We start from the raw sequence: 12,676 nt of genomic DNA on the forward strand, positions 1-12,676 counted from the left end.
CCCCCCCCCCCCCCCAAGCACACGCACCAGCTGGGCATGGTTCCCTGCACACTCACAGCCGAGCTTTGTGGCTCCCTGCCGGGCACCGCCCGCCGTCCTTTCCCTGACTCGGTTGCTCTCTCCGCGCAGGGCAATCTGGCCGTGACGGTGACGTACGGGGGGGACCCCGTGCCCAAGAGCCCCTTCACCGTCAGCGTGGCCCCTCCCCTGGACCTCAGCAAGGTCAAAGTTCAGGGACTGAACAACAGTGAGTGGGGGCAGGGGAGCGGGGGATGGGCTGGAGGGGCTGGAAAATGCCAGGGTGACGGTTGAACGGGGTGCGGGAGGAGTGGGCACAGATGGAGGGGGCACCACGATGTGTGGCAGGTGAGTGGGCTGAGTGGCACAGTGGGGCGTGGTGGGCTAGGGGCTGGCACTGTGGGCATGGTGGGCAAGGGGGTGGCACCATAGGGTGGGGCAGTGGCATGGTGGGGTGCGCCGGGTGAGGGGGTGGCCCCGCAGGGTGTGGTGAGTGAGGGCATGGCAGGCAAGGGGATGGCACCCATGGGGTGCGGCAAGTGAGGTGGTGGCACCGTGGGGCGTGGCAGGTGAGGGGGTGGCTCTGTGGGGCACACTGGGTGAGGGTGTGGCACAGTGGGGCGAGGCGGTGGTGGTGGGGCATGGGTGAGGGACTGGCACCATGGGGTGTGGCGGGCAAGGGGGTGGCACAGTTGGGGTGCAGCGGGCGAGGACTTGGCACCATGGGGCAAGGCAGGGGCATGGTGGGGCGTGGCGGGTGAGGGTGTGGCACCATGGGGCGTGGCGGGTGAGGGCATGGCACCGTGGGGTGTGGTTGGGGCGCGGCGGGCAAGGGTCTGGCACTGTGGGCATGGTGGGTGAGGCAGTGGGGTGTGGCGGGCGAGGGGCTGGCGGTGTGGGCGAGGGGGTGGCCCAGTTGGGGTTTGGCTGGCGAGGGCGTGGCGCTGTGAGGCGAGGCAGGTGCAGGGTGTGGTGTGGCGGGCAAGGGGCTGGCACCGTGGCGTGGCTCTGTTGCCCTGACGCTCTCGCCCTGCAGAGGTGGACGTGGGCCGGGACCAGGAGTTCGCAGTGAACACCCGTGGTGCCGGGGGGCAGGGACAGGTGGACGTGAAGATCACCTCGCCCTCTCGCCGGCCCATCCCCTGCAAGGTGGAGACAGGCACCACCAACGACATCCACACCGTCAAGTACATGCCCCCCGAGGAGGGGCCCTACAAGGTGGACGTGGCCTACGACGGGCACCCTGTGCCAGGCAGCCCCTTCTCTGTTGAGGGGGTGATGCCTCCGGACCCATCCAAGGTGAGCGGTGGGGGCTGCCTGTGGGCCGGGCACCATCTCCTGTCGCCCTGTGTGACGAACTGGGCCTGTTCTCACTGTGGTCTGTGAATGCTGACACGGGAGTGTGCTGGGATAGTCTGCATTGCAGGATGGGATCTGCCCGAGGGCGCATACCTGAGTGTGTAACATGAGAACCCAGGAGGGGGTTGAAGGCGAGGCGACTCCTTAGCCCGGGAAACTGAAAAGGCTGTGGGAGGGGTCGCTGAAGGCAGAGTGCTGGAAGCAGGCTGGAGAGATGGCTGGGAGGCAGAGATGGCTCTGACCCCCCAAGGGGGACTGGGCTGGGATGGCCGGGGACCCCAAGATGGACCTAACTGAGGGGGTCCCTGTTGTCTGTGCCTGCAAGACCTGTCTTGGACTGTATTCCTGTCATCCAAATAAACCTTCTGCTTTACTGGCTGGCTGAGAGTCATGGTGAATCGCAGGAAGCCGGGGGTGCAGGGCCCTGAGTCCCCCAATACTCCGTGACACCCTGTGACCCCCAGAGGGGGTAGCGAGCCACGGGTGGAGCTGCTCCATGCCAAGCTGCTCGGGGTCACCCCGGCTCCCCCGCCCGCCGGGTCTGCTCTGGGGCTGGGGTGTGTTCACGGTGCCCCCCAGCTTCCCTCTCCACTCCAGGGGGCTGTGCTCCCGGCTCTCACACGGTCCCATGCACGGCAGTGAGGAATTGACCCCCGTGCTCTGGTGCCAGGCAGAAAGCGGGCATTGCAGGACACAGGAGGACGCTGCCCGGCTAAGGAGATGCCAGGCAGTGTCCCAGGCTCAGAGGCCGGGGCGGAGAGCTGGGCCTGATGGGGTCCTTCCCAGCCTGGTCCCTGGGGCAGGATCCGGGATCACTTTGGGGGACAGGGTCTGCCCCTGCCCAGCCAGGCTGGGGTACCCCCTGTACCATGCAGGGAGAGAAGACATTGCTGGCAGCTGCCCCGGAGCCGTTCCCGCCCAGCTGACGTGCGCCCGCTTCCGTTTTAGGTGTGCGCCTATGGGCCGGGCCTGGAGGGCGGCTTCGTGGGCAAGCCGGCCCCCTTTGCCATCGACACCAAGGGCGCGGGCACTGGCGGGCTGGGCCTGACCGTGGAAGGCCCATGCGAGGCCAAGATCGAGTGCCAGGACAACGGGGACGGGTCGTGCTCCGTGTCCTACCTGCCGACGGAGCCGGGCGAGTACTCCATCAACATCCTCTTCGCCGAGGCCCACATCCCCGGCTCGCCCTTCAAGGCCAACATCCAGCCGCTCTTCGACCCCAGCAAGGTGACAGCCAGCGGGCCGGGGCTGGAGCGCGGCACGGCGGGCGAGACCGCCACCTTCCTGGTGGACTGCTCCAAGGCGGGCGAGGCCGCGCTCACCATCGAGATCGTCTCCGAGGCAGGGGTCAAGGCCGAGGTGGTGATCCAGAACAACCGCGACGGCACCTATACCATCACCTACAGCCCCGCCTTCCCCGGCACCTACACCATCACCATCAAGTACGGCGGGCACGCCGTGCCCAAGTTCCCCGCCCGCGTCAACGTCCAGCCCGCCGTCGACACCAGCGCCGTCAAGGTCTTCGGGCCCGGCGTGGAGCCGCGAGGTGAGGGTCCTGTCTGTCTGTCCCCAGTCACCCTCATTTACCTGTCTGTCCCCAGACACCCCATCTACCAGTCTGTCTGTCTGTCTGTCTGTCTATCTATCTATCCCTGTACACCTCCTCTCTCTCTTTCTATCTCTCTATCCATCCCTGTATACACCTCTCTCTCTCTGTCTGTCTGTCTGCCCCACAAGCCCCTCTATCTGTCCCCACACACGCACACCTCTCCCCCTCTCTGTCCCCATACCCCCCTCCCGTATGTCCCCGTACCCACCCTCCGGGTGTGGCCAGGCCAACCTGCTCCCTCCTGCAGGGGGCTGCCTGGGGTCCTTTCCCAGACCCCGCGGCCAGTGCAGCTCTGCTGGGCTCCGGGGTGGGATGGGGGCCCCCGGGGCCCATTGCCAGGGAAGGGGGTTCCACCGAATGCCCTGGCGGGTGACCCCTTGGCCAGGATGCTGGCAGCTGATTGGCACAGCCTGGGCTCCAGCGCTCCCATAGGCTGGTGCGGCTCTCTCTGGGGGGCAGCAGCGGCCCCGGGCTGGCACTCACCGCCCGCTCGCTCTGCCAGGCGTCCTGCGTGAGGTCACCACTGAGTTCACCGTGGACGCCCGCTCGCTCACCAAGACGGGCGGCAGCCACATCAAGGCGCGTGTCATTAACCCCTCTGGCGCAAAGACCGAAACCTACCTCACTGACAACGGCGACGGGACCTACCGTGTCCACTACACGGCCTACGAGGAAGGTAAGGAACCCTGCCCGCCGACGGGCCCCCCACAGCTCCAGCTCTGGGCCAGGCGGGTGGTAGCCCTGCACTTTCAGACAGCACTATATAGGCCCAGGGTCAGGGTAATTATCCCCAGTGTAGAGCGGGAAACTGAGGCACACTTAGGGGTGCAGCAACCGGCCTCAGGTCCTGCTATGAATCAGTGTCAGAGCTGGGAAGGCTGGGCCGCCGTGGCCGAGACGGGGAATGATTTATTGCTGGGACGTAGGGAGCAGGTGCCCTGGGCCGGGCAGGCGTTCTGGTGCCCCAGGCCCTGCCAGCTGCCCTGAGACTGTGACTATTGTTAGAGCCGCCAGGCGAGCTCCGGCCCGGGCGGGGCCCCGGGTGCACCTGTCGCCTGGGAGCTGGGTCCATGGCCCGACCCTGGCGGGGGTGGCTGTGGTGGATTTGGGGGTTCCTGAAGGAGGATTTCACTGGGGTGGGGGTGGGGCAGGTCCCAGCACAGCTGTGGGGAGGAGGGGGTGTCCCAGGGGCCTCTATACCCCATGGGGATGCCTGGGCTGGAGGGGAAGGACCCCATGTCAAACCTGGCCGGGTTTCTCGTGATGGGGAGCGGAGACCAGGGCCCCCCCATCTCCAAAATCCCAGTGGGGTCTGGGGGAACAGCACCCCTTGGGGACAGAGGGCTGTCATGGCTCCCTGCCCCCCAGTTGGCATTGCAGGCATTGGGTGGGGGGGCTTCCTGACCCCTGTATGGAGCTGGGGGAGGATGGGGTGGGGGCAGGAGCAGTTCCTGATCTCTCCCCGCCCTGTCTGGCGCACCAGGCCTGCACCGGGTGGAGGTGACGTATGACGAGGTGCCAGTCCCCAAGAGCCCATTCCGCGTGGCCGTCGCCGAGGGCTGCGAGCCCGGCCGTGTGCGCGCCTACGGCCCCGGCCTGGACGGGGGGCTGGTGAACAAGTCCAATCGCTTCACCGTGGAGACCAGGTACCGTCCTGCCGGGGAGAGGGGAGACCAGGGAGCCGCCGCGGTCACGGCCCAGGCCAGGGGTGGGGGATGGCTCCCCGGGTCCTGTTCCCACACTGCTCCCTGCCCCGTGAGGTGGGCGGCTCCTGTCGTGTGAAAGCCCCCAGATGGGACGGGCATGGCCCTGCGGGAAGGAAGACCCCATCCTGGCACTGCTGGCCGGCCCGTGGCCTGGCCCCGGAGGGTCCGGCTGGGGACTCTGGGGAACAGCATGGGGCCAGGACAGACGCTTACTAAATGCTTCCGCCCCGATCAGCCTGTGGAACTCCCTGCCACAAGAAGCCAAGAGCTGAGCAGAATTCTAGCAAGCCCGTGCCATGCCTGGGACTAATGGGCCCCTCCCGGCTCAGAGCAGCCACACTGGAGATAACTGAGGACTGGCAGCGGGGAGGGGGCTCCTCAGGGCAGATCACCCCTTATGCCGCCTTTGGCATCAGCTGCTCCTGGCCAGAGCCCCCCTTCAGCCCCCTGACCTAGGAGCTCTGCACTGGGGGACCAGGCCCCAGATCCCCTCCCCCCACCCGCCCCCGAGGCGGAGCTGAATTTCCCGGGTGGTTGGCTGGGGCTCTGACCGGCCCTGGGCTCTCCTGGCAGGGGCGCTGGCACCGGCGGGCTGGGCCTGGCCATCGAGGGGCCCTCGGAGGCCAAGATGTCCTGCAAGGACAACAAGGACGGCAGCTGCAGTGTGGAGTACATCCCCTTCACGGCCGGTGACTACGACGTCAACATCACCTTCGGGGGGCGCCCCATCCCAGGTAGGGGCTGCGGCCAGGCTGGGCCGGGGGATGGGGTCACTGTCACGGAGTCCCCAGGCGATGCTGCTCCCTACGAAGCCAGGCAGGACTCCGGGGAGTCTCCTCTCTCGGAGCAGACTGGCTCCAGGGCAAGAAGCTTCCACAGCTTCGCCCTTCCTGGGTCTGACCTTGGAGCATTTAGCATCCCCTGCCCCTCCGTGCGCTTCCCACAGCGAGTCCGCCCAGAGCGACTTTTTTTTATTATTATATGGCGATATACCTATCTCACAGAGCTGGAAAGTCATTGAGTCCAGTCCCCTGCCTTCACAGCAGGACCAAGTACTGTCCCTGACAGATTTTTGCCCCAGATTCCTAAACAGCCCCCTCAAGGATTGAACTCACAACCCTGGGTTTAGCAGTTCAGTGCTCAAACCACTGAGCTATCCCTCCATCTTGGGGGGAGGGGAGCCCAGAGCCAGGGCTCTGGTCCTCCCCCTGAGCCCCAAGCCAGCTGAGACTGACTCGCTTCCAGCTGCCTGGCCCCTGCCCTGCCCGTTGCTCCTCCTCCGGCCTTTGTCTCGCTTCCCAGGCCAAGAGTCACCTGGTCGCATCCCCCTCCTGGGCCTCAGGTTCCGAAGGGGCGGCCATAGCATCCCTGCAGGCAGCTACAGCAACCCCCACAAAGCTCACCCACCCCTATTCCCACCACCTAGACATTGGTGCAGTACACAGGGAAACTGAGGCACACACTGCATTCATGCAAAACAGTAAGACTCCCATACAACCTAACAAGGGGAAATCCCCGCTTTGTCACAGTCACAGCCAGGTTGGGCCGGGGGACAGGGGATAGGGTCACTGCGTGGGGGAGCTGGGGTTGCAGCTGGGCTGAGGGACTGGGGCCTCGTCCATGTGCACCTCAGGCCGGAGTGCAGCAGGGTGGCTTGGCAGGAGCTGTCCAGGGGTGTGTCTGGATGGACTGGGTGCGGCGCAGAAGCTGGCGGGGGGCACCGGGCTGGCTGGGCCCCCGGCTCTGGTCCGGGGCGGGGGGCACTGGCTGGCTGGGNGCACCGGGCTGGCTGGGCCCCCGGCTCTGGTCCGGGGCGGGGGGCACTGGCTGGCTGGGCCCCGGCTCTCATCTGGGGTGGAAGGTTCTGTGCTGGTTGCTGTGGTGGTTCCTGGCTGGGCTGGCAGCCCCTGGGGTGTGGGGTTCGTTCCCGATCCGGGGTGACATCCCCCCGAAGTTAGTGCAGGCCAGGCTCCCTGCCCCTCTCTAGGGGCTGGGGTCCAGCTGCCCCCCAGTTGGTAACCGCCCCTCTCCCCACAGGGAGCCCCTTCCGAGTGCCCGTGAAGGACGTGGTGGATCCCAGCAAGGTGAAGTGCTCGGGCCCCGGGCTGGGGGCTGGCGTCCGGGCCCGCGTCCCCCAGACCTTCACCGTCGACTGCAGCAAGGCCGGGCTGGCGCCCCTGGAGGTGACGGTCCTCGGGCCCTCAGGTACCCGGAGCAGAGCCCTGGGCTGTCCCCACCATGGCTTGGCAGTGCCAGGCCGGGCATGCCAGGGCTGGGTGCAGGGTGGGAATGGGGCATCAAACCCCCTGGGGATGGCTCGTGGGGGATGGGTTGGCTCTGAGGGGTGGGGGATGGCATGGCTCGTAGGGCTGGTGTGAGGGGATGGGATGGCTCATGGGGAGAGGGGGCTTGGGGCAGCCCCTCCTACCCAGAGGTCCCCTCCCCATGCCCCCCCGTGGTGGTACCCGGGGAGGAGGGCTCCCCTGGCGCCCACACTGAGCCCGCCGGGCCCTCTGCCGCAGGCCTGGCCGAGCCGGTGGATGTGCGGGACAACGGGGACGGCACCCACAAGGTGAACTACACCCCGGCCAGCGACGGGCCCTACACCGTGGCCGTGAAATACGCCGACCAGGAGGTGCCGCGCAGGTGAGCCGGGCAGGGGGGCTAATGTGGGGTGAGGGGACTAGTGTGGGGGGGGCACAAGGGCAAAGTACAATGGCCGCTGGGGCCTGGCTGGCCGGACAGCTGGCCGGATGCAGGGGGCTGGGGCAGGCTCCGGAGAAGGTCAGATTGAGTCCTAACCGGCCCGGAGTCCCAGGCTCCCGGGGGCAGACGTATGAGAGCCGTGCCCCAGCCAGTCCTGGCCCGACACTCGCTGAGGGCTCCGTGTAGACCTGGCCCTCCCCCACCCCGGCAGCAGCGGCCTCCGGCTCGGGCTGGGACGTTGCCCCTGGCTCAGGGCTGCCAACTGGGCTGCTAGAACCAGCCCCCTGGGACCTGGGGGCCTAGCACCTCCCTGGGCAGGCCAGCGGAGGTGGGTGAGGGGCCCCTCCAGACCCAGAGGCCCATCCTGGGGGCAGTGGGCTCCCGGTACCAGCGTGGCAGCAGGGCCCAGATCCTGCCCGCGCCCCTGGGGCTCGGGGCAGGGCCATCGAGTGCCAGTGCATGGAGCAGGTCCAGGCTTGGGGGGTGGGTTCCCCCTCGGATCGGTGCTGGCCCCGGCCCAGCTCTGACTTTGGCCTGTCCACTTCCAGCCCGTTTAAGATCAAGGCGCTGCCGGCCCACGATGCCAGCAAGGTGCGGGCCAGCGGGCCGGGCCTCAGTGCCGCGGGCATCCCCGCCAGCCTGCCCGTGGAGTTCACCATTGACGCGCGCGACGCTGGCGAGGGGCTACTCACCGTGCAGATCCTGGTGAGTGCTCTGCAACTGGGGGCTGGGGCCCAAGGCTCTGATGTGGGGGTACCAGGCTGGGGAGGTCACAGCTCTGATGGAGGGGGTACCAGGCTGGGGAGATCACAGCTCTGATGGGGGGATGCTGGACTGTGGAGGTCACAGCTCTGATGGGGGGATGCTGGGCTGGGGAGGTCACAGTTCTGATGGGGGGATGCTGGGCTGGGGGGCCCATGGCTCTGTTGGAGGGATACTGGGCTAGGGGGGCCCATGGCTCTGTTGGGGGGGGGGAGTACCGGGCTGGGAGGGGTCATGGCAGTGATGGGGGTACGTCCCTGGGCCCTAGCCCCCTTGGGGGTGGCAGGGAGGGCGCCCAGGCCAGGCTCTGCCCACTGCCCTGGGCTGGGGAGCTGAGTGGCTGTGACCCGTCTGTGCCCGGCCAGGATCCCGAGGGCAAGCCCAAGAAGGCCAACATCCGGGACAACGGGGATGGTACCTACACGGTGTCCTACGTGCCCGACCTGACGGGGCGCTACACCATCACCATCAAGTATGGTGGCGACGAGATCCCCTTCTCGCCCTTCCGCACCTTGGCCCAGCCCAGCGGCGACGCCAGCAAGTGCCTGGTCACAGGTGGGTCCCGCCCCACGCAGCTCCCGGCTCCTGCCCCTGCCCCATGCGGCTCCCGGCTCCTACCCCACACAGCCCCCCCACACACACACACGTGCCCTCCGACCCACACCCCATGCGCCCTACGGTCTCCGCGCCACTGGACTCCGCCCCACGTGGCCCCCGGCCCCTGCCCCCCATGCCTTCCCCCCCCCCCCCCCGACGTGGCCCCGGGCCCCCGCCCTCCGGCCCCTGCCTCATGTGCCCTCTGGCCCCCTCCCCATGCAGGCCCCAGACTCTGCCCCACATGCCCTCCAGCCCCTGCCCCACACAGCCCCCGGACTCCACCCCAAGCAGCCTCCTGCCCCACCCAGGCTCCCAGACTCTGCCCCATGTGACATCCAGTGCCCCTGTCCCATGCGGCCTCTGACCCCCGCCCTACATGGCCTCCGCCCCATGCGGCCTCCAGCGCCACCATGTGGCCTCTGTGGCTTCCGCCCCCCCACCCCACATGGCCTCTGGCCTCTGTCCCTCACTCCCGAACCTCAGCCCCTGCCCCATGACTGGCTGCGTTCTCACAGGTTTTCCCTCCCTCTTTTTGCAGTGTCCATTGGGGGCCATGGACTGGGTAAGTCCTGCTCTGTGCTGCTGTGGGCGGCTCTGGCCATTGTGAGCTGTGGGGGGGGACCTGGGACTGACACCCCGCCCCCCATTCCTGCACAGCCAGGCTAAGCAGGGCAATGCGGCCGGATGCCTGGGCCTCTGCGGGCTGCTCTGAGCCGACTCCTAGGGCGTGGGCTGCCTGGGGTGGGATTTGAACCCCTGGCTGAGGGCAGGGATCACGGCTCCCTCTGGTGGCCGGCCCCTACAACACCCCCAGCCAGGCTCAGCTCCCTTGAGCTGGGCTGTGGGGCTGGTGCTGGCGGGGCCCCTGGCACCCGCCGCCTCTCACCAACCATACCCCTCCGCCCCGCAGGCGCTTGCCTGGGCCCCACCATCCAGATCGGGGAGGAGACGGTGATCACCGTGGACGCCAAGGCGGCGGGCAAGGGGAAGGTGACGTGCAAGGTGTCCACGCCGGACGGGGCCGAGCTGGACGTGGACGTGGTAGAGAACCACGACGGCACCTTCGACATCTACTACACGGCGCCCGAGCCAGGCAAATACGTCATCACCATCCGCTTTGGGGGCGAGCTCATCCCCAACAGCCCCTTCCACGTGCTGGTGGGTCTGGCGGCAAGCGGGGAGACCTGCAGGGAAACCTGGGGGCTGGGGGTCCTGCTGGGACTGTCGGGGTCAGCGCTGGCCTCAGTGCGGCACTAGAGGGCGCTGTGCTGCAGGGAGAGGGGGCTCAGGAGGGGGCGTATGCCCCTTGTCAGTGCCGCAGGGTGGCACTAGGGGGCACTTTGCTGCCCAAGCTGCCATCGTTCAGCATGGGGGGACCCTGGGTGTTACAGGTCCCCCGGCCGGGGCACTGCAGGGGAGCCCTGCCTTGGCTGCGGGGCCCCTTCCTCGCGGGACGCTGTTGCTGCAGGGCTGTTAGCCAGCTGCCGCATCCCACCCCAGAGGTGGCTGCATTTTGGTGCTGGGCGAGCGACCCCTGCGCCTGGGCTGTGGGATCCTTTTGGGCACCCCCCAGCAGCGTGGCTATGAGCCGTGGAGCCAGCATGGCCACCCACGTTAACCTGTTCCTTGCCTCCCGCCAGGCGTGCGAGACCATCCCCCACGTCGAGGAGCCGTGCGACTCGCTCCAGTTGCACCAGCCCTTCTCGCCGCACCAGGCTGGCGGCTCCCCAGCACGCTGGGTACCAGGAGCTCCCTTCGGCCTTGCTGCCTCTCTCTGCCCTATCCTGCTGCCTCTCCCCATCTCTGCCCTGGGCTCGCTTGGGCCCCCCTTGCCCTCAGCAGGGCACGCACCAGCCTCCACTGGCCCCTCCCTCATAGGTGCCCGTGCATCTGCCCATGGGCGAATCTCCCGGGTGCCTGGTGTGCCATGACCATGCAGAGCTGGCACCAATGTCTGTCTCACACCCTTAAGAGGGGGTTTCGGGGCCACGGGATGAGGGTCCCCCCCAAAGCTCTGGGTGCAGTGATTTCCCCCCCCGCCAATGAGCTCCACCCAGCTTGGGTACCTGCACCAGGTGCCCACGCCCTCATGCCCCCCTTCTCTTGCAGCTCTGTCTCCCATGGGCCCGTGCAGGGCCCTGGGCCTGTCGCTCTCTGCTCCTCTCCTGCTCCGCCTCGGGCACCCTGCCTCCCATGCCAATGCTCTCTCTCTCTCTGCCCCCTCCCTCCACCCCGCCAGGCCACGGACCAGCCCGTCGCGCCCGCCGAGAGCCTGGACACTATGCTGCGGCCCTTCAACCTCGTCATCCCCCTCACCGTGCAGAAAGGGGAGATCACCGGTACGGGTGGGGGGAGCCTGGCAACGGGGCACCAGCCTGGGCAGGGCGGGATGCCACTGTGGGGGGAGAGATCGCGGGGTTGGAGTGGGTGGGTGGGAGAGGAGTTTGGGGGTGGGAGAGTTTAGGAGGATTGAAGGGGTGGCGGTAGAAAGCTTGCGGGGGTTGGGGTGGGTTAGAGCGGAGGGGTGGAAGAGCTTGGGGGGTTGGTGGGTGAGGGTAGGAGTGGGAGAGTTGAGGGGGTAGTAGCGGGGGTGGAGCGGGAAGGGGTAGGAGAGCTCGGGGGCGGAGCAGGTGTTGAGGGGGGAGAGCAGGGGGGGTGGGAGGCCTGGGGGGGCTGGAGGGGCTAGGGGTGGAAGAGTTCAGGGGGGTAGTAGCGGGAGGAGAGCTCGGGGGGGGGGAGCGGGGGGGGGGGGGGGAGCGAGGGGGGGGGGGGAGACGGGGGGGGCTGGAGGGGGTAGGGGTGGGAGAGCTAGGGGGGTGGGAGGCCTAGGGCAGTGCCAGGGCAGGTGGAGGTGTCCGCTGACGGTGCCGCCCCCTCCCCCTCCCCTTCCCCAGGCGAGGTGCGCATGCCCTCAGGGAAGACGGCCCGGCCCAGCATCACGGATAACAAGGACGGGACGGTGACAGTGCGGTTCGCACCTGTGGAGAAGGGGCTGCACGAGATGGACATCAAATACGATGGCAACCACATCCCCGGTGAGCGACTGGCTGCCCACAGCTGGGGGACCCCGGGACCCGCCCGGCCATGGCTCCTGGGGCGGGATGGGGGGATGCCCAGGACTGGCCCAGCCACGGCTCCTGGGGCGGTTGGGGGAACACCCGGGACCGGCCCAGCCGCAGCTCCCAACGCGGGGTGATGGGAGCGTCCCGCCCCCGTCCCTTCCCCTTGTTGCTGAGACTGGCTTCTCCCGACAGGGCCTTGCCCTGTGCGCCAGGCCCCAGGGGCAGGGGGTCCCATGGGGAGAAGGCCCCAGAGAGCCCTTGGGTCCCCCCTCAGCCCCCAGATGATCCCTCCCCCCGCCCTCCTTGGTGCCATGTCCCCCATGGCCCCTTCCTCCCCTGCCTGATGTGGCAAGAGCGGGGGCCAGGCCCCACCCCCCGGCTCTGCCCCCTCCCCGGAGCCAGCACCCCCTAGCGCCAGCCCGGTTCGGAGGAGCCAGCCCCCTAGGGGGCTGAGAGCCCAGGCCTGGTGTGGGGGGTGGCTGGAGATCAGCCTGTCAGGGAGTCCCCAGGTGATGCTCTGGAACTGCTCCCCACAAAGCCAGGCAGGACTCCGGGGAGCCTCCTCTCTCGGAGCAGACTGGCTCCACAGCTTCCACCTTCCTGGGTCTGACCTCGGAGCATTCAGCATCCTCTGCCCCTCCGTGCGCTTCCCACAGCGAGTCCGCCCGGGCGGGGTCCTGGGGCAGCCAGAGGGCCCTGCCCCCCAACTTCGCAGTCAGACGTGACTCTCAGCCAGCCAGTAAAACAGGAGGTTTATTAGACGACAGGAACAGGGTCTAAAACAGAGCTTGTAGGTACAGAGAACAGGACCCCTCAGCCGGGTCCATTTTGGGGGGCAGGGAGCGCCCCCCCCCCCC

The 12,676-nt window shown here is 68.0% G+C and overlaps 1 protein-coding gene across 1 annotated transcript in view; it reads left to right on the forward strand.

Annotated features, from left to right (window-relative positions):
• Positions 1-12,676, forward strand: part of FLNC (filamin C) — a 50,649-nt gene that overhangs the window by 24,884 nt on the left and 13,089 nt on the right. Inside the window, exons 19-33 of the mRNA XM_034762955.1 lie at positions 130-247; positions 1,055-1,317; positions 2,326-2,923; positions 3,489-3,662; positions 4,470-4,632; positions 5,266-5,426; positions 6,730-6,897; positions 7,215-7,338; positions 7,947-8,103; positions 8,526-8,715; positions 9,296-9,319; positions 9,668-9,915; positions 10,398-10,496; positions 10,997-11,096; positions 11,652-11,944. Of these exons, the coding sequence (XP_034618846.1) occupies positions 130-247; positions 1,055-1,317; positions 2,326-2,923; positions 3,489-3,662; positions 4,470-4,632; positions 5,266-5,426; positions 6,730-6,897; positions 7,215-7,338; positions 7,947-8,103; positions 8,526-8,715; positions 9,296-9,319; positions 9,668-9,915; positions 10,398-10,496; positions 10,997-11,096; positions 11,652-11,944 (2,880 nt within the window). The remainder of the gene's footprint in view (positions 1-129; positions 248-1,054; positions 1,318-2,325; positions 2,924-3,488; positions 3,663-4,469; positions 4,633-5,265; positions 5,427-6,729; positions 6,898-7,214; positions 7,339-7,946; positions 8,104-8,525; positions 8,716-9,295; positions 9,320-9,667; positions 9,916-10,397; positions 10,497-10,996; positions 11,097-11,651; positions 11,945-12,676) is intronic.

This window comes from Trachemys scripta, chromosome 1 (assembly GCF_013100865.1).
Source record: "Trachemys scripta elegans isolate TJP31775 chromosome 1, CAS_Tse_1.0, whole genome shotgun sequence".
In the NCBI taxonomy this organism is placed as follows: Eukaryota; Metazoa; Chordata; order Testudines; family Emydidae; genus Trachemys; species Trachemys scripta.